The sequence below is a fragment of the Ruditapes philippinarum genome, unplaced genomic scaffold, assembly GCF_026571515.1.
Source record: "Ruditapes philippinarum isolate M1 unplaced genomic scaffold, ASM2657151v2 ctg6801_1_1_1_1, whole genome shotgun sequence".
Taxonomy (NCBI): Eukaryota; Metazoa; Mollusca; class Bivalvia; order Venerida; family Veneridae; genus Ruditapes; species Ruditapes philippinarum.
Window position 1 is genome coordinate 15,977 of NW_026865602.1, and position 27,577 is coordinate 43,553.

The 27,577-nt window shown below is 33.1% G+C and overlaps 2 protein-coding genes across 2 annotated transcripts; one reads left to right on the forward strand and one right to left on the reverse strand.

Moving 5' to 3' along the window:
- The first annotated feature begins 3,040 nt into the window (after window positions 1-3,040).
- Window positions 3,041-24,081, forward strand: LOC132729704 (poly(A)-specific ribonuclease PNLDC1-like). Its single transcript, XM_060715525.1, has 8 exons — window positions 3,041-3,048; window positions 4,162-4,229; window positions 5,255-5,308; window positions 6,030-6,072; window positions 10,365-10,464; window positions 20,054-20,143; window positions 22,098-22,186; window positions 23,559-24,081. The coding sequence occupies exons 1-8, from the start codon at window positions 3,041-3,043 to the stop codon at window positions 23,659-23,661; spliced, it is 555 nt and encodes a 184-aa protein (XP_060571508.1). The 3' UTR covers window positions 23,662-24,081.
- LOC132729702 (transcription intermediary factor 1-alpha-like) lies at window positions 11,094-15,448 on the reverse strand. Its single transcript, XM_060715523.1, has 2 exons — window positions 15,024-15,448; window positions 11,094-12,999 (listed from the first exon to the last, which is right to left on the reverse strand). The coding sequence occupies exon 2, from the start codon at window positions 12,989-12,991 to the stop codon at window positions 11,219-11,221; it is 1,773 nt and encodes a 590-aa protein (XP_060571506.1). The 5' UTR covers window positions 12,992-12,999; window positions 15,024-15,448; the 3' UTR covers window positions 11,094-11,218.
- Window positions 24,082-27,577: the final 3,496 nt, after the last annotated feature.

Here is a 27,577-nt window from a genome sequence, read left to right on the forward strand (position 1 = left end):
TGAAAAAACCAAAATAACTAGAGTTTAGATATTAAGCATGAAACATATTTAAGTAAATATCTACAAAAATTGTTCAAATAAAAGCCTGGGGGTCAAAACTGGCCCTGCCCGAGGGGTGTCATTGTTTTTAACTATATGTGTATATAGTAAAAACTTAAAAAATCTTCTTTTAAAAAACCCAATGAGCTAGAACTTAGATGTTTTGCATGAAACATCTTCTTATGGGTGTCTACCAAGTCTGTTCAAATAAACAAATAAAAGCCCTTGGGAAAAAATTGGCCCGGGGGGCTATATACAGGTGAGCGACCTCAGGGCCATCATGGCCCTCTTGTTGAGTTATCTCCCCTTATAGAAAAATCTTGTCCGGGGCATAACTCTAAAACTATAACAGATATCAACATGAAACTTTGTAGGTGAATAGATCTCAATGGGTAGATGTGCAATGCATAAGAACAATAACTCTTTTCATCCTAATTTTGGAGTTATTGCCCTTTGTTAATTTTAATACTTTGAACTTTGTCCGGAACATAACTTGAAAGCCCTTGGAGATAATTTGTTGAAACTTCATACAGTGGTAGAGGGCATCGAGGGGGAGTGCAGTGTCAAAGAAGCATAACTCTATTTTGCCCGGTTTTTGAATTATCTCCCCTTATAGAAAAATCTTGTCCGGGGCATAACTCTAAAACTATAACAGATATCAACATGAAACTTTGTAGGTGAATAGATCTCAATGGGTAGATGTGCAGTGCATAAGAACAATAACTCTTTTTGTCCTAATTTTGGAGTTATTGCCCTTTGTTTATTTTAATACTTTGAACTTGAACTTTGTCCGGAACATAACTTTAAAACCCTTGGAGATAATTTGTTGAAACTTCATACAGTGGTAGAGGGCATCGAGGGGGAGTGCAGTGTCAAAGAACCATAACCATATTTTGCCTGGTTTTTGAATTATCTCCCCTTAAAGAAAAATCTTGTCCGGGGCATAACTCTATAAGTCTACATACTCTATAACTCTACTATAAGAGATATCAACATGAAACATTGTAGGTAGATAGATCCATGAGTAGAGGTGCAGTGCAAAAGAACCATAACTCTGTTAAGCCTTATTTTTGAATAATCTCCCCTTTTAGAAAAATCTTGTCCAGGACATAGCTGTAAAACTATAAGAGATATCAACATGAAACTTTGTAGGTAAATAAATCTCAATGGGTAGATCTGCAGTGCACAAGAATCATAACTCTACCTTGCCTAATTCTGGAGTTATTGCCCTTTGTTTATTTTTACTTTTTGAATTGTCCAGGACATAACTCGGAAATCATAAGAGATATCATCAAGAAACTTTGTAGGTTGATCGATCACATTGATTAGATATGCAGTGCAAAGAACTGTAACTCTGCCTTGCCTAATTTTGGAACTATTGCACTTTGAACTTTTTCCACGGACATAACTCTGAAACTACAAGAGGTGTACTTTCCTGTGTCCAAAACCTATTCGGGGAGCATCACCCGGCTCAAACCGGGCTCTTGTTCTTTTGCAGTGTAAAGCCATTGTAGCAGGCTTTGATTAATAAAATATATTGATCAAATTATTGAAATAGTTTATGAACATAAAGTATTAAGTACTTGTTGTTACTGTTTTTTAGAAATTATAAAATTCAATATCTCTTTCATATGTTTTTTCTTTACACCATTCCATGGGGTTTATCGTTTAAAGTGTTACAGGGTAATTGTACATAAGAGGAGTATTGCCATCGAAAGTGTAGAATGTGAAATAGATCAACAAGGAAAGGCGATGTTCAATGAACGCAACTCCCACACGACCCAGCAACTATAACCAGCAGCAAGTAGCCTAGGAGGACTGACAGGGCGTAAGGCATAGCACGGACAGGCTAAGCACTAAAATGATACATAAGAAGAAATAATAGTAACCTACAAGGAAATCAAAAGCAAAGAAAACAAATAGATAATTGATTAATAAGCCCACTAAGTCAAAGGGCACAGGGGAAAGGGATAGGAGATTTGGGTAATGGGGTGCAAAATTAAAGTTTATGGTTTAATAAACCATTTTGTCAGATATTTTCTTTAAAAAAAGTGCGTTGCCATCTTAGATACCTTGTATGATTATCAAAGATTTCAAGTAAACACCTGTTTGATTTAAAATGCCTTATTTTATTGACATCAGTTGTTGAAATTCTAAGGATTTGAAATTACTTATGTATAGAATGATATTGGGAAATACTAGTACATACCCCATATGGATCCCAAGTTGAGCTTCGGTAAAAATATGTTTCAAAAAGAGTTTGTTTGAATGTTAAGCATTGTTTGGTGGTAAACTTTTGTTAAAACTGTATTTTGAGTTCGTTTTGCGACATTATCCTCATACGCACGATAAACTGCATAAAAATCCAGAAAAATATGGGTATATATTTTTAAAAAAATGTCAGTGGAAAACTTACTCTGCGATTGACTTATTTTCTCCTTCACATATCGTTTCCTTCACATATCGTCTCCTTCAAATATCGTTATAACGCACATCTGGATCAGCGGAAATTCGCATTTATATTTACCGTACAAACCCTGCAATGTTGCATTTTAATGAATCTATAATTTTTTTAAATCCCTGGGATGAGGATACCACGTGTTCCACTAAGTTTCTCAAAGCTTAAAATGACATTATGGGCTTCATCAAAATAACTCTTTAAGGATTTCAATGATTTGGTTTATATTAATTTGAGAAATAAAAGCATGTCTAAGGAAATATTGGCCTGTAATGGAAAAGTCGCAATTTGAGCTGTTTACAATAAATTCGAAAATATGCTGGATACGTTAACGATTGACCCAGACCTTCCGTCAGCTATCATTTTCTTTGCTACGATTTGAGTTGCATTAATACTCTTGAAAAGATTCACGGCAAATATTTTCTGAAAATATTTATTTGAAACTTCAAGAGTGGAAAGCGTTGCTTCATCCGAGAAAGCGGCATTGTTAACAAGTCCATCAAGTGTCTCAATCTTTTTAATCTTCTCTCTTATTTCATCAACATGGCACAGTATACACCATCCGCCTGTAATTAAAGCAGGCCCGTCTTCACAATTTTGTGTGTACTGCAGCCAATTTGGTGGGTTCTAGGGGGAACGGGGGCATGCTCATCCGGAAAATGTTTCATTATAGGATACTTCTATATTCTATAATACTTCTTACCACACAGATATAACTCAACAACCAAATGTAATGCAACAACAAAAACACCCATTACAACTAATGAACCCTGATCAATGAAGATTACCACAATAAACTTCAACCAACTTCAACCAATCGACAAAACAGATGGAGTATCATGCTCATTTAATATAGACATTTTGGACTTTGGAATTTGCAAATGAAAATGCTGCATTTGATATGGACATGGATATGAAAACATGAGCAAGGTGATAAGTTTGGATTCAATAATGATTTCTTTTTAAACAACATGTGCTGCAAACCCTGAAAAATCATTGGTTATATTTTGTAAGGATTTGTGGAATAATATATTTTACATGATGTGGCACAGACTTAGATGCTGCAACAAACAAGCTTCTAAAGGTGAACTTTATACAGATTAAGAAAGGTAAATATATTGATCATCTTTGATTTCTTTATAGGTTTCATTTTTAGTGAACAATTCTTGTTTTCATGTAAAGAATCTATCAAAGAATTGATAATGGAAGGCCGGTGGTTCTACCGGATGCCTGGTTGTGTCTTAAATAATGCACGGAGGAGCAATTGAAAGCCTGCTCCACTAGTTGATTTGGAAATTGGCCATATAATTTTATAACCTTAGCAGTATCTTTGTGACTAAAATATGATAAACAACATCATCAAGGAAATGCGGCGTTCAATGAACGCAGTAAACATAATTATGACATTATAACAGATTTAATCATACAAAAACAAAGCAGGTTATGTTTTAACAATCTTTTCTTTTAATTGATGTTATAATGATTCATCTGGTCTACATTAGTTGAAAAAGTTATATAAGGTACAACATGTATGCAATTTTTTAACAATTGGTTACTTAAGCCCTTCTTATTATTTATTTTGAAGTAATGAAAAATGCTATATTCAGGGTTATCTTTGTATTGATTTTGGACATAATTATATTATTTTAATGTGTTATTTATAGTGAAAAAGGACAAACCATAGTGTTACATTCACCTGTTGTTAACCATGCGGAGGGATTTGACAGATATAGTGAGTGTATAAAATTTCTTTTTTAATGAAACAAACAATATGTCTGTCTGCTCAGCTCAGTTATATAAGAGAGACCTTTGGATAAGTAATCCAAGAATTGCTGCTCCAAACATTAGAGGAGGCGTAATTTCTTCGTGACAGTAGATCATAGACATAGTAGCTAAATTGGTCATTTATCTGTCACCGCTGAATCAGAAATATTGTGGGTATGTAGCAGTCAGTTTTATAGAAATTGGTTATTACAGATAAGTAATAAGTTATACATAAAAGCTGGTTAGTTGGAGCTACAGCTTAAATATTGCCAAAACATGTTGAAACCAGAGAAACAAATAATCAAAGTGGTCAATTGCATTTATAACACTTTCTGACATCATCTCCAGTGTTTCAAGTTTTTACTTCTATAGCATGTCACTTCAAGGCTTGAACCATGCAGAGAGTTTTGGTCATGTGGGAAAATGGATTGGGATATGTCTTAATGGTAGCGCAGGACAATTAGCTGTCATCTTACCATCTTTCCTCACATAACATAGTCTTTTTTCCAGATGTTGGATTAGAAGTAATTTAAATCCCCTTGGTATAGGAGTGGAGTTACAATAAACTGATGCATCATGATAATTTGTATAAATGATTTTAAATTACATTTATTTAAAAAGTTTTTAAAAAATTTAGAAATTTTTGTTTTTGAAAATTAGCAGGTTGTTATATGGAATGGCAATAGAAACACAATGTGTGTTTTTCCCATCTTACCTACTTTTACAGTAACAACTTTGTAAATATTTAAAAAAATATAAATGCAACACTTGAGTATGAATGATACTGCATTTGGAAGCTATAAATGTAAATGTTTGTTTGTACTTCATGATCATATGGGGGGGGGGGGATCCACATTTACGAGTTTCGGATAACACCTGTTAGCAGTTGTTAATATTGTATGTACAGTGACTTTCATTCATCATGCCAGTTGTCAGATAAACACATTATTTATTGTAGTTATGTTTGTATCGTATTTTGTTGCTTTCCTTCAGAATCTGATGAGTTACCACATGAAGCAGGTTTTGACGCGTATATGTGCGGAGTTGGTAAGCATTACTCTTAAATGATAAAGCTTCCGGAGTATTAACTTTATAGTTTTGTCCATCACTGTATAAGTGGTTAAGTTAAGCAACACAGAAATATTGGTTAATTTTGCGAATGGTAGAAAATCGCTAAAATTTTCTCTAGTATAAATGTCGACCAACCTTACAATAATTTTTACACTTGCACATTTTCCTTATATATCCTTGCACAAAATGTCTTGCATTTTAAATTGCTAACTTTCGCGGAAATATCCACTTATTCAGTAAATAGTTGTTACTTCTACTGACATAAAACAGTTCTACAATTTCTGAAATGCGCTCCTAAAACTTTATTCTAAGTATTAATTTTCTTTAAGCCACATATCGATAATGGTTCAACTTGTTTATCCTGTCTGTGCTTAAAGTCAATAGAATGCATTATGTTTGTTTACAAAAGCTTTGGTATTATTACAATTATGTATCGAAACAACGACTTGCCCTTGTTGGGGTGTGAACCCACAAGGCCAGCAGTCCTGAGAGTAGTAGGCCATACTTAGCTTACTAGTCTTGGTGTTTTAAGCACTCGACTGATGAACCTTATATGTCAAATTCCTGTTTATATCATGGTTTGAGAGTTTGGACGAAAACTTGATGGTATGCCTGTGTATTTTATAAAATACATATGTTTTAATTTCAATATCAATCAGACAATGTTGTGCATTTTATTCACAATATTTTGTTTCAGTATTTCTGAGAGTTGGTCATATACTGACATTCAAAGATAATAAGTAAGTTAACCCTTTGAGCACATATTAGAATACAAATAAACATAGGCCGTAAGTAGGTACAGGGTAGGCTGGAAATATAAAATCACTGTAAATCTAGAAAGGTAGCAATGTGGAAATAATGAAGAAATCATGCAATAGTTATGCAGTAATGAGCAATTTTATGGCCAAATAAGTAAATTAGTTAAATTATTACCAGTTTATTTACTGTTTACTACCAGTGTTACTCATTTTGATCACATAGTGTTTCACAGATTTGACATTAACTTATGCATTTTACCTGTATTACTGGATATGTACGGTGCAAATGGGAAGCTCTGATTATAAAGCAGGTCAAGATTATTTTAAAAAATTTAAATGTGCATGAGTTTATCAGTCTTCTTACTATAATAGAAGTTATAGTTTATAAAGCAGAAGCAAAGTTGAGGAAGCTGGAGTTAGGTAATGGCACTAAAGTATAGTGCAGAAAGCAGAAGTTAAGTTAATGAAGCTAGAGTTAAGTAATGGAAGCTATTGTTAAAGCAGCATGCCTCCAGATCTGTGCTAATTTTCATGAAAATTTTGATGTATTTGAATGTGTGATATTGTGAAGAAATTCAAATTGAAGTAATTTACACATTATCAATGGCTCTTACAAACCACATAAATTACCAAAAAGTTGTCAAAATATGCATAAAAAGCCTTAAATATTGTCACAAAGTGACATGGTGGGCTTTTGTGATCACTTTTCGTCCGTCGTCTTTCCTGTGTGTCTGTCCATCATCTGTCCGTTGTCTGTAAACTTTTACTTTCAACGACACCTCCTCATAAACCGCTAAGCCAATTTTATCCAAACTTCACAGAAATGGTCCTTTGGTGGTCACCTTTGAAATTGTTCTAAGAATGTAATTCCATGCAGAACTCTGGTTGCCATGGCAACCGAAAGAAAAAATTAAAATATCTTCTTTTAAAAAAACCCAAGGAGGTAGAGCTTAGATATTTGGCATGAAACATATTCTAGTGAGTGTCTATCAAGTTAGTACAAATAAAAGCCCTGTGGTTAAAATTAGCCCCACCCGAGGGGTCATTGATTTTCCTTATATGTATATAATAAAAACTTAGGAATCTTCTTTTAAAAAACCCAAAGAGGTAGAGGTTAGCATGAAACATCTTCTGGTGAGTGTCTACCAAGTTTGTCAAAATAAAAGCCCTGGGATCAAAATTGACGCTGCCCCGGGGGTACTGATTTTCCTTATATGTCTATAGTAAAATCTTAAAAAATCTTCTTTTGAATAACCCATAGAGCTAGAGCTTAGAGATTAAGAATGAAACATCTTCTAGTGAGTGTCTACCAAATTTGTTAAAAAAAAAAACCAGGGTTAAATTGGTTCTGCCCCGGCGTCTGATTTTCCTTATTAGTCCCCTACCGGTTTAACCGGAGGGGACTTTAGGTTTACCCTCCGTCCGTCTGTCCGTCTGTCTGTCTGTCCGTCCGTCTGTCAGTCCGTCAGTCCGTCCGTCCACAAAACTGGATCCCGCGATAACGCAAAAAGTACTGAAAATATTTTTATGAAACTTGACATATGGATAGATGGCAGTATGGAGATTATGCACGTCTTTTTTTTTCTTCCTATGTTGAAAATTCTGGTTGCTATGGCAACAAATAGTCTGAAAATATGGCAAATTTAAAACATAAACTGGATCCAGTGATAACTCAAAAAGTACTGAAAATATTTTTATGAAACTTGAAATATGGGTAGATGGCAGTCTTGAGATTATGCACATCTTTTTCTTTTCTTCCTATGTTGAGAATTCTGGTTGCTATGGCAACAAATAGCCTGAATTTCAAGATTTCTGATTTAAATTTTTCAGCTTTTTCACTATATGTTCTTTATTTCTTAAGGTGTTTACTTTAAATATAAGTTTCTGGTCATCAACCACATCATATGTGACAAGGTTTACAACTCTAGCACAAAAATTATCAGTATTACCTCCCTTGAACTTAGAAATTTTATGAAAAAAATGTCTTTTTAGCTCGACTATTCGAAGAATATGAGAGCTATTGTAGTCGCCCCGGCGTCGGCGTCGGCGTCTGCGTTGGTTAAAGTTTTTTGTAAAGTCAAATATCTCAATTATTACTTGAGATATTCAATTGAAACTTACAATACTTATTTATAGTAACAAGGTACATCAGATTGACAAGTTGGATAACTCTGCCTACAATATTGACAGAATTATGCCCCTTTTTAACTTAGAAATTTTGGTTAAAGTTTTTTGTAAAGTCAAATATCTCAATTATTGCTTGAGATATTCAATTGAAACTAACAATACTTATTTATAGTAACAATGTACATCAGACTGACAAGTTGGATAACTCTGCCTACCATATTGACAGAATTATGCCCCTTTGGAACTTCGAAATTTTGGTTAAAGTTTTTTTGTAAAGTCAAATATCTCAATTATTGCTTGAGATATTCAATTGAAATTTAAAATTCTTATTTATAATAACAATGTACATCAGTTTGCAAAATTGCATAACTCTGTCTGCAATATTTGCAGAATTATTTGCCCCTTTGAAACTTAGAAATTTTGGTTAAAGGTTAAAAATCTTCAAAGATATTTACTTGAAATTTTACACATGCACTTAGGGTCATAATTGGAGGGGCATAATTGTATGTCACTGACCAAGTTCCATAACTCTATCTTGCATTAAGGCTGATTCATATCCTCTTTTCTACTTAGTCTCTTGGTTAATGTTTACATGCAAGTTTTACATATCTCAATAACTATTAAAGATATTTATTTAAAACTTCACATATGCTTTTTCAACTTAGAAATTCATGGTAAAGTTTTGCTTGTAAGCTGTTATCTCAATAACTACTGAAGGGTTTGTGCCTTTTTTGGGATTCTTAATAATAAAGCAGTGATTTACTTGATAAAACATCTTAATAACAAGCTTTTGTACCTTTTCTGTCAAATTTATGTATTCAGAGGTAATTAGTATTATTATACTCAATAAAAAACCCTCGTGACATTACCTTCCAAATAGTCAAGCCAATTCTGTATAATTAGACTCTCTCTAAGACCTATAACATGAATTCATAGAAAAAAATTAGCCCTTTTGTGAACTTAAAAAATTTAAAATTATCAAGGCTCTTTTACTATCAAGCACTTAGAATAGTCGAGCGTGCTGTCCCACAGACAGCTCTTGTTTAAATAACTTCTTTATTTCCTAATGTATCTACTTCAAACTTCATTTATATGTTTCTTATTATCACTCGACATTTTTGAGAAGGTTAAATACTCTAGCAAGACTATTTCCAGAATTATGTCCCCCTTGAACTTAGATTTTTTTCGAGAAACTGGTATTTTCACTCCAACTTCTTCATTCCTTATAGGATTTACTTTAAAACCCCACATCGTAATAATATGACAAGGTTGTATAAACATAATTTCCTTACTAAGCATGGAAACTTAACACATTACTGTGATATAGACAAACTTATTTTATTATGTTTTGTGGTCGATATTTTCAAATACAGACTTCATCCTCAAATTCATTATAAAGTGCAATACACAGGAGTGTATGACAATTAAAGAACTTTTTGAGGGACCGGTAGGGGACTACTGTATTGCCCGCAATACTATCAAATGCTTGTATTACTTTAGTAAAAACTTAAAAAAACCTTCTGTTAAAAACCCCTAAGGGCTAGAGCTTAGATATTTATCTTGAAACATCTTCTAAGTTGATTAAAAAAAGCCCCTGGGTTAAAATTAGCCCCACCCCAATGGCCTATATACAGGAGAGTGATTTCAGAGCCATCATGGCCCTCTTGTCTTTGCAACTGCGAGATTGATTTCAACAAGACTTTATGGGAACCATCAATACCAAAAGAAAATTTGCATGCCATGATAAATATGTAAATAATCCTTATGTCTCCAGTTGTTGGGAAAATAATAACCAGTACTCGGCGGGGATATAAATTCAACGAATTTGCTTGTTTTACTTTGCTTTTATTTGCAGTTTGATTTAATTCATACATAGACAAAACAACATTCATTACCAAACATTTATGTAAATTACTTACAGTAAGAGAACTTTGTCATTTACCGGCATGATCAAACATGAAAAGTTATTTCTATGTTGTAGAACATGGACCCTGCTTTTTTCAGTCATTTTACAGTAGCTAAAATTAAGTGCATATTCAACACAAACAAATATCCCCCATATCCTATATTTGCATAATAACCAACAAAAATTGAAAACATATTTTTACACCTGTAGTATCTCATTTTGGAACTATTCTCATTTTCAGGTCCTCAGAAGTTATACCATGTATGTTCAGAAGATATTTACAAACATTAGAAAAGAAAAGAAACAAAATCAACGTAATTAGAGCTACTATAAATCATATTGTAAGTTTCACACCATTTTATCATATGTTTGTTGTGCCAGCTTTGAATGTCATAGAATTAGCATGTGTTTTTAATTGTTTTTCTCTTTGCGAAATTGCCAATTTTTTTGTAGCAGTGACATGCTTTCTCTCATCTGTCTTGGTTGTTTCTTCCAGGTTGGTGTACAATACTAGTTTTAAATATTGTGACTTATTATATGACCTAGTGAAATTCAAATGCTTATATAACCCAATCTATTAGACAAGGTTTATATGGCAAACAAACATTGATATAAGCTCACACTATATATTGACGTCGTTTCCATATTAATATTTTATTATCCTGATGATTTTGTGAAACCGTAGAGGTATAATTAAATTACATTAATTAAACAAATGTTTGTTATTATAATTTTTACTGATTTATATTGTATTATATATAGATGGATTTAAAGTCTTTAGAAATGTTTAGTATAAAATTTAATTTATGATATTGCATAGATGGCATGTGTATTGAGAATATATAGAGGTGATTGAATTAGTGTACATGTAAGTTAAATAATGAAGTTGAATGAAATTTTTATATCATACAAGCCTCTGACAAGCATAATATTATTTCATTGAAGGAGTTTGATAAATTAGTAATGAAACTACACAAATATAATTTTCTATTTAGCACATATACAAAATAAGAACTGCTTATGGGTGTATTATCAAAACTTAAAGTAATGATAAATATGTTTTGTTATGTCTGCATTGATTACCATTGCTTGGTTCTACATCATTTTATATATTTTGATAATATTGTTACTCTCTGTGTTGTTGCTGTATGTACTTAAATAAAGTGTACTGGTCTCAGCACACCAACATACAGCTTGAGGATCCTCTACATTCTCCAGTATAGTTGTCCTGTCTTTACAATCACCACTTACTCTATATATACAATTAGTCCAGTAATCACTCACAAAGAAGGACCCGTCATCTAACAGTGAAATACCCCTTGGACTTACAATGTCTACATTCCTTCCTATCATCTCTCCCTGCCAGTTAAACCATATAACTGCATTTTTGCCTTTATCAGATACATAGATTGAATGGCTGTTTGTGGTGACATACCAAGGGCAACTGAAAATACTGTCACCATTGGAATCTTTCTCAACTGTAATTTTAATATTACCTTTCAAGTCCATGATTTGGAGTTTAGCAGGATATATAAAGGTAACTGCAAGTTTCCCCTGATGATGGCTTATTCCATGGCACTCTCCATCTACTTTCAGTTTGTTTTTCAATGAGAGAGAGTTTGAGGAGAAGGAAATGAACTGTATTGTGTTAATGTTTGGTAATGTAACAGCAAGTGTATCTCTGGTCACTATGGTGATATCCCAGGGGTTTGATTCAAGCTGTAGTTGTTTGATTGCTCCACTTTTTATGTCTATCATTTTAATTGAGTTATTATTGTAATCTGCTACAAATAATTGGTTCTGAGGAGAGACAGTTATACCAGTAATCCAGCAATTATCTTTATCTGAGGATGTTTTAACATTGATGTTTCTAGGGGTAGACATTTTCATTGGTACAGCAGCCTTATTTATTGGTTGAGCTGGTTGCTTCAGTTCCTTTTTTCTCAATGTTCCCAATGATTTCTCATTCTGAAGGAGTTTTTTGATTGCATGATTTGATTCAAAATTGTATTCATCAACATCATTGGTTGTTGGTAGTTGTTTTGTTATATTTTCATTGTGTAATATCAGTTGCTGAGCTATTTTCAATTCAGTAAATAGTTGGTCAGTTTTCTTGTTGGTGTTGAGATGTTTTAGAGTATCAGCTGATGCTTGGAGTGATTTGTTGATGTCATCACACATTGTTTCTGTTGTTTTCAACTTTCTTTGATTTTCATGTTGGATTTTTCCTGCAGCATCTTTAACGTCCTTTTCTAATTCATCTAATCTTTTGTTTATCTCTTTTCTAAAGTTTTCTATTTCTACTATAGCGTCTTTAAGAGAAATTGTTGATTTGTCAACTCTTTGTTTTAATTTTTTTGTAATCTGGCAACATTTGTCTGTTAATTTGTCAATATCCTTTAGAGTTTCTTTGAACTCGGTGCTGTCTAAAATCTGTCCTGATAAATCAGGTATGTAGTCCACGTGGCAGGATGTTGGTGTGTGTTGAAGGGTTACACAAACGCTACATATAAGTGTGTTATGGTCATGACAAAAAAACTTGATAATTTCATTTGTATGTTTAGGACAAGACTTTGTCAAATCAGCTGTCTTTCCACCGGAAGTAGATTTTAATGACTTACGGAGGTTTTGTTTATGTGGCATGTGATCTTTATCTAGAAGTTGGTGATGGCGTAGTGATTTTGGTCGTCTGTGAGTGTTAAAGCAAGTTTGACATAAATGTTCCTCACAATCCACACAGTAACCAAAGGCAGGTAGTCTGATGTCATCTCTGTCACATTGTTCACAGAATATGTCAAAATCTTCAGCACCACCTCGAGATAGTGTAGATGACAGTTTCTGAGATGCCTTTCTTCCAGGAACAGCCATAATGTAACCTAGAATAGAAAGTTATTAATCAAGTCAAGTCAAAATTTTATTTGCAATTCGGCAGATATCTGCCTTTGACAATACAAACATAAATATACATATGGCAAACACATTAATAAATGTTCAATACTGGATATTGTAAATTTTACTCTTTAAGAAAATCAAAAACATTGATTTTAATTCTAATACTTAAGTACCATAAGTGCCTCTTTCCTATATCTTGTGACAATTCAAAAACATTGATTTTAACTATACCACCACAAACAAAGTATAGTTGTTTGTTGGTGGGTCTCTTTCATGATTTTCTGACAATAACTAGAGTTTGGAAGGAGATGTTGTAATCAAACATGGCATAATAGCAACTTTAAGTGGGAACCCCCGTAAATGAAATTGCTTTAAGACCCCTTATGATCAAGGTCACTGTTACTAAAAATTGAAAAATGGTTTCCAGACAATACCTTAAGTTAGGAATGAGATATTGTGATCAAACTTGCTGTATATAGGAAACTTATATGAAGACCCTTGTCTCGGTATTGCATTAAGATCCCTGAGGTCAAGGTCATCACTACTTAAAAAAGAAAAATGGTTTCCGGACAATACCTAGAGTTAGGAATGAGATATTTTGATCAAACTTGGTATAAAGGAAGCTTATATTTAGATCCAGTTTTGGATTGAATTAAGACCCCCATGGGTTCAAGGTCACTGTTACTAAAAAGAGAAAATGTTTCAGACAATTACTAGTTTAGAATGAGAAACTGTGATGTGATTAAACTTGGTATATAGTTAGCTTACATGAAGAACCAGGTCAATTTTATAGCTCTTGGACCTCCTGTGGTCAAGGTCAATATTGCCATTACTAAAAAATAGAAAAAATCGTTTTCGGACAATAACTAGAGTTAGGATTGAGATATTGTAATCAAACTACCTATTTAGAAAGCTCATATGAAGACCTGGGTTGGTATTGCATTTGGATACCCTTAGGTTAAGAACGCCATTACTAAAAATAGAAAATGGTTTCCTGACCATTACTAGAGTTAGGAAAGAGCCTTGGTATTTAGCAAGCTAATATGAAGACCTAGGTTGGTACTGCAATTGAACCCCTGAGGTCAAGGTTAAGGTCACCATTATAAAAGACCTAGGCTGGCTTTGCTTTTGAACCCTTAGTATCACGGGTAACTGATACTTTACATAGAAAAATGGTTTCGGGAGGATAACATTTGTTAAGAATTACAAAGTTGATACTTAGTGAATTATAGGTCGAGTTCAAATTTGTCTTCAGGCCACTTATTTTTCAAAAAGTCAAGGTTGCTGATTGGTGTATTAATCACCTTTAGTGATAGCTCTAGTTACCATTAGTGTTTCTTTATACTGAGCATAGATATTTGGCATGTAGCATGGCTCACTATCCATGGGGTCAAAATTAGCACTAAATCAGCCTGGGGGTCTTTAATTTATAAATTTATACAGACATATATAGGAAAATACTTTTTTGTGTGAATCATCAAGACCAAAAGCTGAGATATTTGTCATTAAGCATTTCATAGCAGACATATATCTGAAGAATTATGCTGCTTTAGGGAAAAAAAAGAGAGGAAAAAAAAAATCGAAAAAAAAAACAATAAAAAAACAAACAAAAAACAGATGAAATATGAAGTCATTCCTGACTTTGACATTGAAAATAATAATTGTGACCTTTCCTAGCAATATATCTTAGGTGAGCAATCTAGGTACAAGATGACCTTTTTGTTATAGTTTAGTGTCTGAGGTGTTTCAGGTCATTCCATTTGAAAGTATAGGTAACCTTATTGTCATTCCCCTTTAAAGAAAAGGCAGATCATATTGTCACATTAAACCCATCAAAATAAAATTGAAACCATTGAATTTTAGTTAGTAAGAGTTGTGGGTGGGGTACAGAAAATTTCTCTCAAGGTTATTTAAAATGTAGGGCAAATTTAAATCAATTTAAAGTAATGTAAATACTTGATAAATTTTATTTAATTTTTAAACATAGATATTGAGTAAATTGACTCACCAGGTATTTATACAGCTGGCTAGAATATTAAAAATATTGACTTCTTTAGTTTCTTATCTGACAAGTCACTTCCCGTCTATCCACTGCTATGTATTTAACCTGTATAAACTTGTAGATCAATTTAATAAAGATTTAAACCAGGTAGTATTATATTACAAAAGAATGATGATATTACTCTAAACAGAAAACCAATATACAGTACACTAAATGCCTTAGTTTGAGGTTTAACCAGAGGTGACTTTAGGTTTACCTTCAATACAATTACCAACAAATACACATGTTTAAGATATGGCAAATATAACAATATTTGTGTACTTAAAATATTTTTTATGAAACTTGAATTATGATAGATGACAGTATTTTTAACTTTAAATTCTTATTTCTTTGTTGACTTACTACAAGTTTTAAAGATATATTCATTATCAACACCTACATACACTATTAATGGTATAATTGAAAAGTGTTATATATTCACTTTTCTTATTTGTGACAATAGCTGGTATCCACTTTAAACTTAATCGTTTGGGGGCATTTGTCTGTTTCCATTGACAGTTCTTCTTTTTTGTATTCATGTTATACCAATGAATTGATTATTTAAAGAAAGGAATAAAAAAATACAGTGCTTGTAGATAATACAAATTTGAAAATATTAAACATAAAACAGTCTTTTTAGACAAAATCCCAATGATATAACAGGTTTAAAATACTATTATGTAGGTTTTGGTTTGTTTTGTTTTACAAAACTATTTCATTTAAATGATTTAAGGTCAGTTATCATAGATTTCAATCAAAGAAGTATATATCATGCACAAATTACACAATGTTTTTGTTTAGTATTAATGGGACAATTTTAAATAACATTTAAAAAGATCATTTATCTTGATTTTGTTTGTTTGGCTGTTTTGGTTAACGTGTACTAGTATCAAGTAACTGTATCTGACGAAAATGTAGGGCAATGCTTTATGAGTGTTACAGACCTTGTCAAATGCTTCATTAAGGTATGCATGTCAAATGTTCAACACAGTAATTCTTAAAATATGTGAATAGTTTTTATATACTACCAACCTTGCATTTTTGAGTTATTGTCCTTTGATATCAATTAAATTTCGTTGAGTGCAGAGGATTTGTCTTTTTGCAACTGTTTTGACACGGAATTCTACAGTGTGTAATTTTGATAATTTGATATATGAAAAGCATTTCAATGCAAGACACTTAGTTAATGTAGATAAAGAATACATGTTAACTTTTTACTTTTTATGCTCCCCGAAAAATTTCTGGGGAGCATATAGTCGGCGCCTTGTCCGTCTGTCCGTCCGTCCGTCTGTCCGTCAGTTTTCTTGTCCGGAGCATAACTTGAAAACCCTTGGAGATAATTTGTTTAAACTTCATACAGTGGTAGAGGGCATTGAGGGGGAGTGCAATGTCAAAGAACCATAACTCTATTTTACCTGGTTTTTAAATTATCTCCCCTTATAGAAAAATCTTGTCCGGGGCATAACTCTAAAACTATAAGAGATATCAACATGAAACTTTGTAGGTGAATAGATCTCAATGGGTAGATGTGCAGTGCATAAGACCATTAACTCTTTTTGTCCTAATTTTGGAGTTATTGCTCTTTGTTAATTTCAACACTTTGAACTTTGTCCGGAACATAACTCTAAAACTATAAGAGATATCAAGATGAAACATTGTAGGTAGATAGATCTCATTGAGTAGAAGTGCAGTGCAAAAGAACCATAACTCTGTTAATTTTGAATTATCTCCCCTTATAGAAAAATCTTGTCTGGGGCATAACTCTAAAACTATAAGAGATATCAACATGAAACTTTGTAGGTGAATAGATCTCAATGGGTAGATGTGCAGTGCATAAGAACAATAACTCTTTTTGTCCTAATTTTGGAGTTATTGCCCTTTGTTAATTTTAACACTGAACTTTGTCCGGAACATAACTATTAAACTATAAGAGATATCAAGATGAAACATTGTAGGTAGATAGATCTCATTGAGTAGAAGTGCAGTGCAAAAGAACCATAACTCTGTTAATTTTGAATTATCTCCCCTTATAGAAAAATCTTGTCTGGGGCATAACTCTAAAACTATAAGAGATATCAACATGAAACTTTGTAGGTGAATAGATCTCAATGGGTAGATGTGCAGTGCATAAGAACAATAACTCTTTTTGTCCTAATTTTGGAGTTATTGCCCTTTGTTAATTTTAACACTGAACTTTGTCCGGAACATAACTCTAAAATTATAAGAGATATCAAGATGAAACATTGTAGGTAGATAGATCTCATTGAGTAGAAGATCTCATTGAGTAGAAGTGCAGTGCAAAAAAAACCATAACTCTGATAAGCCTCATTTTTGAATTATCTCCCCTTTTAGAAAAATCTTGTACTGGACATAGCTGTAAAAGTATAAGAGATATTAACATGAAACTTTGTAGGTAGATATATCTCAATGGGTAGATGTGCAGTGCACGAGAATCATAACTCTGCCTTGCCTAATTCTGGAGTTATTGCCATTTGTTTATTTTTACTTTTTGAATTTGTCCGGAACATAACTCGGAAACCATAAGAGATATCAACAAGAACTTTGTAAGTTCATAGATAACAGTGATTAGAAGTGCAGTGGAAAGAACAGTAACTCTGCCTTTCCTAATTTTGGAATTATTGCACTTTGAACTTTTTCCAAGGCATAACTCTGAAACTACAAGAGGTGTACTTTCCTGTGTCCAAAACCTATTCGGGGAGCATAACCCGGCTCAAACCGGGCTCTTGTTAAACTTGCAATGCACACATTATGTGGCTTACTCTTGTGGTGGAGACTCTTCAAATAACGATGTTTTATTGCTGTAAATTATCTTGGGAATTACTAAATTTATATTGAGTTTTATAAGAAAAACGTACTGAAATGTGTTTGTATTTTTTATATGCCCGAAAGAATTTCGGACATATTATGTTATACCCCCTGGCGTCCGTCCGTCTGTCCGTCCGTCCGTCTGTCCGTCCGTCTGTCCGTTAGCAATTTGGTTTCCGGAGCATAACTGAAGTTCCATTTGGCCCACAATATTCAAACTTCATAGGATGATTGTCCATATTGGGTAGAAGACCCCTATTGATTTTGGGGTCATGAGGTCAAAGGTCAAGGTCACTATGACCTTAAAACTGAAAACGTTAGCAATTTGGTTTCCGGAGCATAACTTAAGTTCCATTTGGCCCACAATATTCAAACTTCATAGGATGATTGTCCATATTGGGTAGAAGACCCCTACTGATTTTGGGGTCATAAGGTCAAAGGTCAAGGTCACTATGACCTTAAAACTGAAAACAGTTTTTGGAGCATAACTTAAGTTCCATTTGGCCCGCAGTGTTCAATCTTCATAGGATGATTGTCCATATTTGGTAGAAGACCCCTATTGATTTTGGGGTCACAAGGTCAAAGGTCAAGGTCACTATTACCTTAGAACTGAAAACAGTTTTTGCGGAGCATAACTTAAGTTCTATTTGGCCCACAGTGTTCAAACTTCATATGATGATTGTCCATATTGGGTAGAAGACCCCTATTGATTTTGGGGTCACAAGGTCAAAGGTCAAGGTCACTATTACTTAGAAATTGAAAACAGTTTCTTGAGCATAACTTTAGTTCCATTTAGCCCACAATATTCAAAAACTTCATAGTATGATTGTCCATATTGGATAAAAGACCCCTAATGATTTTGGAGTCACAAGGTCAAAGGTCAAGGTCACTTTTACCTTAGAATTGAAAACAGTTTCTGGGACATAACTTAAAGTTCCATTTGGACCACAATTTTGAAACTTCAAAGGAGGATTGTTATTTGAAGGAGGTAATACTTTATTTTAGTCCCATGTCTTACAAATGCTTCATCTTTACTAAAAAAAAAAACACTTTCGGGCATATAATGCTCCGCCTAGCGGTGCTCTTGTTGTTTTTGGTTATTCATAGAAACAGAAATCAGACTGTTGTTCAAGTTCTTGTAATTGGCCAAACATTTGTTTTTCTGTAAAAGTCAATTTTATTAAAATGCTATTCACCAATATATTATTATTTTTCACCTTTACTGGTTAATATCCTTGAGGCAAGTCTGAACTTAAGGGTAGATAAGTCTGCCAAGAACTTTTAATGTCTTGGTTGCACATGTTATAGTATGGTGAATGGCGGGCATGTGGCAGGCAGGCGGGCGAGCAGGGAAAAAACTTTCGTAACAGTTTCCTCAGCAACTACACATCACAACCTCTTGATATTTGGTATACAGCATTAACTTGTGGTCCCATTACTGTGGTATTAGATTTCAGGTCTGTCGTTCACTGTTCGACAGTATTGGTCAATGTTAGGAAATTTTCGTAACAGTTTTCTCAGCAACTTCTTATCACAGCCTCTTGATATTTGGTATACAGCATTAACACATAGTATCATACAGAAGGTTTCGATTTCAGGTCTGTCCCTGATCCACTTCCTGTTTACAGACTTCGTTAAATGTTCGGCATTAATGGTCAGTGGCACGAAACTTTTTTTCAGCATCTACATATCATAGCCTCTTGATATTTGGTACTAATGTGGTATTAGATTTCATGTCTGTCGTTCACTGTTCGACAGTATTGGTCAATGTTAGGAAATTTTCGTAACAGTTTTCTCAGCAACTTCTTATCACAGCCTCTTGATATTTGGTATACAGCATTAAAAGATGGTCCAATACTGTGGTATTCGATTTCAGGTCTGTCGCAGATCTACTTCCTGTTTACCGACTGAGTTAAATTTTCGACATTGATGGTGAATGGTATAAAATTTTCCTAACATCACAGACTCATGATATTTGGTATACAAATGCGACCCGGCCATTTCTGTCTTTGACTCATTTTTGCAGATTTATGCCAATTTTTCTTTTATACTCTCCAGCTCTGATGAAAGTGAAGAGTGCTGTACTCAGATAGCTTATATTTGTTGATTTGTGTGATTCTACATGTAGTATGTTTCTGTTTGGGTCTATATATATTATGTTTCTGTTTTAGAACTTAGAAGGTGACGACCATAAATCAATAAGACCAGAGCTGCTGTATGTACGTGGGAGAATGTTTAAACAAAAATTAAACATTGATCAGGTAAAGGTTAGCTAACTAGTCCTTCTTTTTATAAATGTTTATAAGTGAATAAAGTGCTTTCTTTCATGATTTTAACATTAAATAGAAACAAAATTGATTTTAAATGAATAGTGTGCCTATTGCATGAACTCCTTATTCATTTATGTCCTGAAGAACAAAACATGTGATTCCAATGGTCGGTGCTTGCTTTTGCCTGAAATTACATTAGTTCTGTCCCAACCATTATTCTTGGACAGTTGCCAGGCAATCTAACAGTGTCAATCAATATTCACTTGGAGTGTTCCATTTGATAAGTGACATGGTAAGCTTTTGTGATCGGAAATCCTTCCATTTGTATTCTTGTTGGGTATTTTACTGTGTAAAAAAGTACCCAACAATACATCAAAATTCAATAAATATACCCAACAATAAATACGGAGTGAGTAGGATTGGTAGTTGTTTGGTATTTAGTACCCTCTCGTGCGCTCGCTTTTCGTCCGGCATCCGTCCGTCTGTAAACTTTTACTTTAAACGGCATCTCCTCATAAACCACTTATACAATTTCATCCAAACTTTACAGGAATGTTCCTTTGGTAGTCAACTTTAAAAATTGTTCAAAGAATTTAATTCCAAGCCGGGAAAAAACCTTTAAAATATCTTCTTTTAGAAAACCGCAAGAGCTAGAGCTTAAATATTTGGCATGAAACATCACCTAGTCAGTGTCTACCAAGTTTGTTCAAATAAATGCCCTGGGTCAAAATTGGCCCCACTGCGTGGGGTCATTGATTTTCCTATATAGTAAAAACTTAAAAAGATCTTCTTTTAAAAACCCGAAATAGTTAAAGCTTAAATATTAATAAAACATCTTCTAGTGGGTGTCAACCAAGTTTGTTCAAATAAATGCCCTGGGGTCAAATTGGCCCCTCCCTGGGGGGTCATTGATTTTCCTTAATTGTATAGAGTAAAAACTTAAAAAATCTTCTTTTAAATAACCAAAAGAGCAAGAGTGTAGATATTAATAATGAAATATCTTCTAGTTAGTGTGTACCAAGTTTGTTTAAATAAAAGCCCCTGGTTTAAAATTGGCATTTGCCCAGGGGTCTATATACAGGTGAGCAATTTCAGGGCCATCATGGCCCTCTTGTTAAAATTTGTTAATGTATCAATGTATTCAAATACGTGTTTGAAATAGCTACCGGTCACAATTAAAGGTAATGTTTACTGCAAATGGACAAAACTGCAAAGGATAATAAAGAAATGTTCTCAGAATGAAATTAAACTTCAATAACTGTGCTTTTTTTAGCCCAATGTAAGTGAAAAACGTTGCAACACTTTTCATTTTTGGATAATTTTGCACATTAAAAATGATTATTCTTTTAAAACGAATTATTCGGCTGACATAAAATGATGTAGATTAAATTCATAGATCTCGGATATTTTCAGTCGAATCAGGCCAAAAATCTTAGTGAAGTCCCTTAAATTATATACAGAAAAGCCCAGGCCAACCTGCATGTCTGAGTCAACCATCCAGACTCTCACCCTGCTGAATTTTAATATTTTCTGAAATTCTTGTTAGACCGATAGTAAACAGTCCCAAATTTAACATAGAATGTGTTGTTTGTATAAAATTGAGAACTTTGTTGTTTTTTCCTCTGATTGGAATAGCAAAGCACAAAACCAGTAAATTCTATTTTTCTGCAAGTAACATAATTTCTTAATTTCTAAATCAGCTTTGAGAGATAATTGACTATTAGACTTAAAGTCAGAGTTCTGACTGAATGTCAGTTCAGTTGTCTTCAATTTAGCCTGTTCTGAGGATCAACCAGGGGACACCTGAATTACAAATCCTATGTGCTCAATGTTAAGCTAAGCAGGTGGACAGAAATGGGAAAACTTAGATATGAAGACTGTGTTTATAATATAGAATTGTAGCTGTATAGAGAGTAATTTTATGTTACTTATTGTATTGTTACAGTTAGCAAAGTGGTTCTCCCCCTATGGAAATGTTGATGTGAAAGCATATGGCCAAAATAAAGCATTGGTTGCTACATCAAACCACTACTGGTAAGACATTTAATTCTGTTTTTATTTTTTTGTGCCCATATCTGAATAACTAAAATATTTTGTGTTAAAAAATAATATATGCCAAAATAATAAATAAAATTATTTTGAAATAAACTTCATGTGCTTCCTAAGGCGTGAAAATGTGCATTATGTGACAAAATCTACATGTGGTGAATTGAAAAACCCTAAGAAAAATAAACATATTAATAAATTTATAAAAGAATTATATTATATTTGTCTCCACACATAACGGTCATAATGTTGGTTAGATATGAGAACAGTAGACTGTTTGACTGAGAAATTGATCACAGAACAACAGTTATTATGAAACATCAATCCATAACACACTATTTAAAAGCCCATTTAGAATTAACCTTATAATTACTGAAAATCTCAAAAGTTATAAAATAACAACTTTTTAATTCATTTATTCTATTGTATTATCTTGATAATACTAATCAATGAAATATAAAATTGTGTGTTGGTGTATTTGCGTTCTAATTTATTACTCGCCAACCGGTTTGGCCCATATGGGCGACAGAAGAGTAATTAGTCATTTTAGATTTTTATAGTTGCAGATACAAAGATGCCCCAATTTCCAAGAAAGCTTCTCCTGGGTTTTTCTTTAGCGTAGTGTTTAAGCACCCGTACAACGGACCCACATCTCGATTTAAAAGTCTCATCCGAAAGACTGATTAGTAATTTTAGTTGGCCAGCCCCGGGAAAATCGAACCCCACAATGTCGAGATTACAAGTTCTGCGCTCTAACGATTGAGCTATGCCGGGCCTGGCTGAATGAAATAAACACCATCTATGCCATGTATTTATCCAACCAAATCTCCAAACTAAAGAGTATCAAGGAATGACAACTTATGTACTCATGTTTTAATATATAAGACCAGAAGAGTTAACTTTCTTGAATACTTAATACAGTACATTGACTACGTTTCCTTGCTTCTAACCAGGGACTTCTCAGGGCTTTCTTACGCATTTTAAAAGCTGAATAGATATCTGTATTACCTTACATGCCTTAATATTGTAAGCGAGACCTTTAATTTAAGTCGCCCCTAACCCCAAAATAATCATTGTATTTTCAAACTCGATTTGTGTTTCGTGAATCATTTGTTTAATTTATTTGTTTGTAATGGAATATATTTCAGGGTACACATGTTTAAGGTCATAATTTATTGAAACTGTAATGTCTAAGGGTTGTTAACTTGTTGTGTGGACTTACGTGAAATTCTTAATGAAAATGACTGAAATGGTTTTTTTTTTGAAAAGTTACTGCAGGTCTTTTTCTGTATTTAATGTTTTATTTTTTATAAATTTTATGCAGTTGAAATATGTTTGTATTTTATTACTAATTTTACAGTGCCAAAGATATTTTACGAGCATTTAAACAGCACAACACAATATATGTGACATATTATAGTGTATGGAAACACTCTCCCGTTGCCAGGGGACTTTTGTGGTAAGTTTCTGTCTTTACAAAGTATCAGATAATTTTCTAATCTAGTTACTAGTGGTAAATGTATGTCATATGTTGAGGTTCGAACCGGAAATTTCCTGTATATTGTACCATGTTTAAGTTAAAATGTTTTACGTCATCAAATTAACATTTCTCAGATATTCTGGCATTTCATACGCTTCTATCTTCTTATACAAGCGTATTAATTTACTTCATAACAGCAAAATAATGCATAATATCTTCCCTCTATTAAAATAATTCCATTTACTATTGCTGCGTCTTATTTTGTATATAACAGTCTTGAAACTATTTTTCATTTACATATATAAGACATTAAAATGAATGTATGGCTTAGATATAGTAATACTGCAACTATGTATGTATCATCCATCTCTATTACCAACTTATTTTGAATTTGTAATTAATTTTTTTTTGACGGGGTTCCCAAACAAAAATGCAATTTTAAAATGGTAAGAAATTTCCCCTTCAATTCCCCGATAATTTCCGATGAAAAAATTTAAGGAAAAACCAAGAAAATAAGAAAATTTCGAATATAAAAAGGTTTAAATTTTTTTGCATTTTCCTAAATTTTTTAAAAAGGAATCAACAGTTTCATGAAAAAAATTAAAACAAAAAATGTAATTGAAAATCCCCAAATGTTTTAAAAGCCTATAGAAAAACATAAAAGGGAAAAATTCCCAAAATTTTAATACTTCTTTTGCAAATTTTTTGGGAAACGGGATTTTTTGCAAATCAGGAAAGTGCTTGTGTTGTTGCCTTTTTGACTGGTGAAAAGGGAAAACTTTGACCAAAAAAAAGTTTTAAATTTAAAAGGGAAAAAAAGGACTTAAAATTCTATAAAAATGGGAAATTGAAAAAAAGAGGGAATTAACAAAAAAAAGACTTAAGATTACCAAAAAAAAAAGAAAAATGAAAAAGCTGGAGATTGTCTGACAGAGTCATACTACTTCTACTAAATTGAATCTTGAGTGGCAGGATAGGGAAATTATAGTTTCTGTTGGAAATCTTGTAGATGATATTATGGAAAGAAACAAGATGTCAACATTGAAAAATTGGATGTCATTTTCATATCTCAACCACTTCGGGGTTGGGACAGTCATGTAGAATTTTCATTGTCCGTTTTTGATACTGTCCTGTTGTACGTCAGTAGACTGACAAAGCATTGAAATATTGGGCCATCTGTGTCCTATGGACACATTTCTTATTATTACAACAAATGTATTCGGAAAAATTCAAAACTGAAATATGAATCAGCATGACTTTAAATCAGTAAATTGTTTGATTGCTTTAGGAACTGGCATATTGTAGCTTAGTTTGTCACACAAGAATGAAGAAATGTTTTTGCAGTGTATAAAGCCATTATAGCAGGCTTTGATTAATAAAATATGTTGATCAAATCATTGAAATGAAGAAATTTGTTATTAACTTCTTGTTGTTACCGGTTTTTAGAAATTTTATTTTCTTCTTTTTTGAATAAAATTCAATTTCTCTTTTATTTATTATTTTTTTACACCACAGGGGTTAATTGTTCTTTAAAATGTAACAGAGTACATGTACATAAGTAAAGTATTGTCAACAAAAGTGTAGAATTTAATAAGGCATTTTGTCAGATATTTTCTTGACACATTAAGTGTGTTGCCATCTTTGATACCATGTATGGTTATTGCAGATTTGATGTTAAAATGCTTCATTTTAATCAGATCATTTGTTGGAATTTTAAGGATTTGAAATTATAACTGTAAAATTTGGCTTTATAGAAGATGAAAAAATACTGAGCTCTTCCAAAAGACAGTCGACCAAAACTTACTAATGGTACTTGGCTCGTCCTACTACTTCCATGTCATACCTAGATTACACATCAGGAGAAAGGTACAAACATCCAAATAAACCATTAGTTATACATAAAGCCTTAGGTACTCTAAAAAGGCTTCCCTATCCCAACCCCTTCACAAAAACCCTGGGTTGTACATTCTCGCATATTTATTTGGTTTGTAGCCATCATCTTTTGGTCATCTACAAATGTTAAATAAACCATGTCCATTGGGTCAAAATTGACCCCTCCCCTAGGATCTAATATTGGAACTGCAATGCCATGAGGTTATTCAGTTGACATGTAGAAATTGCTTAATGAATCTCTTAAAAAATTTATGAATCCTTTCCCTAGGTCAGCAATATACTTACCGTGACATTCAATTATTATTCGCACTATACCTCTGCCCTGGCATGTAAGAAATTAAAGATCCTTGCAAAAGTGAAGGCAACAAATACTGATAAACTGCTAGACAGCCTGCCCAGGAACGATTCTGTGGCTGAGCTGTGCTATTGTAAATTCAATGTGGCTAATTGCGGTAATCTGGATTTACAACTACAAATACCACCACCAGGATAAGATCACAAGTGTTTGCCTCTCAAAAAGCAATATAATGTTGGCAAATTGAAAGCCTGAAATTCAAAGCAGAGCTCAGAAAATAGTTTTATAACAAAGATATAAGGCATGAAGCATTACCTTCAGGTCCTCAAGAAAAGTTATACAATTCATGCATCTGGGTCATAAATGAACACATCCCAGAAAGTCACATAGACGAAAATGTATAAAAAAACACATATAAGTATTAGAGGCCCATCATGCTTTCAGAAATGCGTTTATTTTTATTTCTCAATACCTTTTTTGGCTCACCTTGTCACAAAGTGACATGGTGAGGTTTTGTGATCACTTTTCGTCCAGCATCCATTCCGTCGTCAGTAAACTCTTTACTTTAAAACGACATCTCCTCATATAAACCGCAAAGCCAATTTTCATTCAGAATACTCCCCAGGGATCCCCATTCATGGACAGATTCCCGAGGGACGGATATTCCGATCCGAACCGCAAACATATGTCATTTTTCTTGCATATTCCTACCATAATCCAGCATATTATTAATTCTTTATCTTAATAAAAAACATTTCCCATTGGACAATTATGTCATAACAACCGTATATATTTTCGTAAAACAGTGTATGAAACTTAAACTTCATTCATTATACGGCAAAATTACATCATTCAAAGTATGACATTGTATAGCACGGGACTCATCTGGCACCCCAAAGACAGATGAAATTTCCGGCATGATCAAAATTGATTGAAACACCAGTCTGATATGCAAGAAATACTTGTCAAATTGTTATAAATGAATGTCTGGATTTCTATTTAGTGATATAAAATCCATATTACTCAGCGAATATCACTCATAGTGTTGTTAACATAGCTTTGCTGATTTTTTTGTGGCCTGCGTATTAATTCATGACTCCTTAAATTTACTTAAAAATGCAATGTGTTTCTTATACTTTAAAGCATATTTCTTGCTTCAAAGGCAATTACTGCACTAAAGTAATATTTTTTTCGACCGCAATGATGTCTTTATTCCGCAGTAATATTAAAGTCATTTTCAGCTTGACTATTCACAGAAAAATCAAGCTAATGCGGTCACTCATTTGTTGGCGTCAGCGCCCCTGTGTTTAATTTTTTGCGTGTAAGCTGCTATCTCCATAACTACTGAGGAGAATGGATTAAAACTTTACACACTTGTTCTCTGTGATTATCTTACATGATTGGCTTAAGTCACAAAACTCTGATGATTTGCTTTATTGCATAATTATGCCCCTTTTTCGACTTAAAAATTCATGGTTAAGTTTTTGCTTATAAGCTGGTATCTCTATTATTTTTGAAGAGTTTGTGCCATTTTTGTGACAATTTAATGCATTCATAATAATCAAGCAGTGACTTACTCGATAAAACATCTTAATAACAAGCCGTTGTATCTTTTCAGATAATTTTATGTATTCATATAGGTAAGCATTATTATACTCAATAAAAACACACTTTTGACAACTTTTTCGAATAGTCAAGCAATGCTGTCCTC

Bases quoted from the DNA above. Each gene is read 5' to 3' on its own strand.
- LOC132729704 (XM_060715525.1), top strand. The intron at 6,073-10,364 runs GTAAGTTAACCC...TCTCATTTTCAG, and splicing joins CTGACATTCAAAGATAATAA to GTCCTCAGAAGTTATACCAT. The intron at 10,465-20,053 runs GTAAGTTTCACA...TTTCTGTTTTAG, and splicing joins GAGCTACTATAAATCATATT to AACTTAGAAGGTGACGACCA.
- LOC132729702 (XM_060715523.1), bottom strand. From the start codon at position 12,991: ATGGCTGTTCCTGGAAGAAAGGCATCTCAGAAACTGTCATCTACACTA.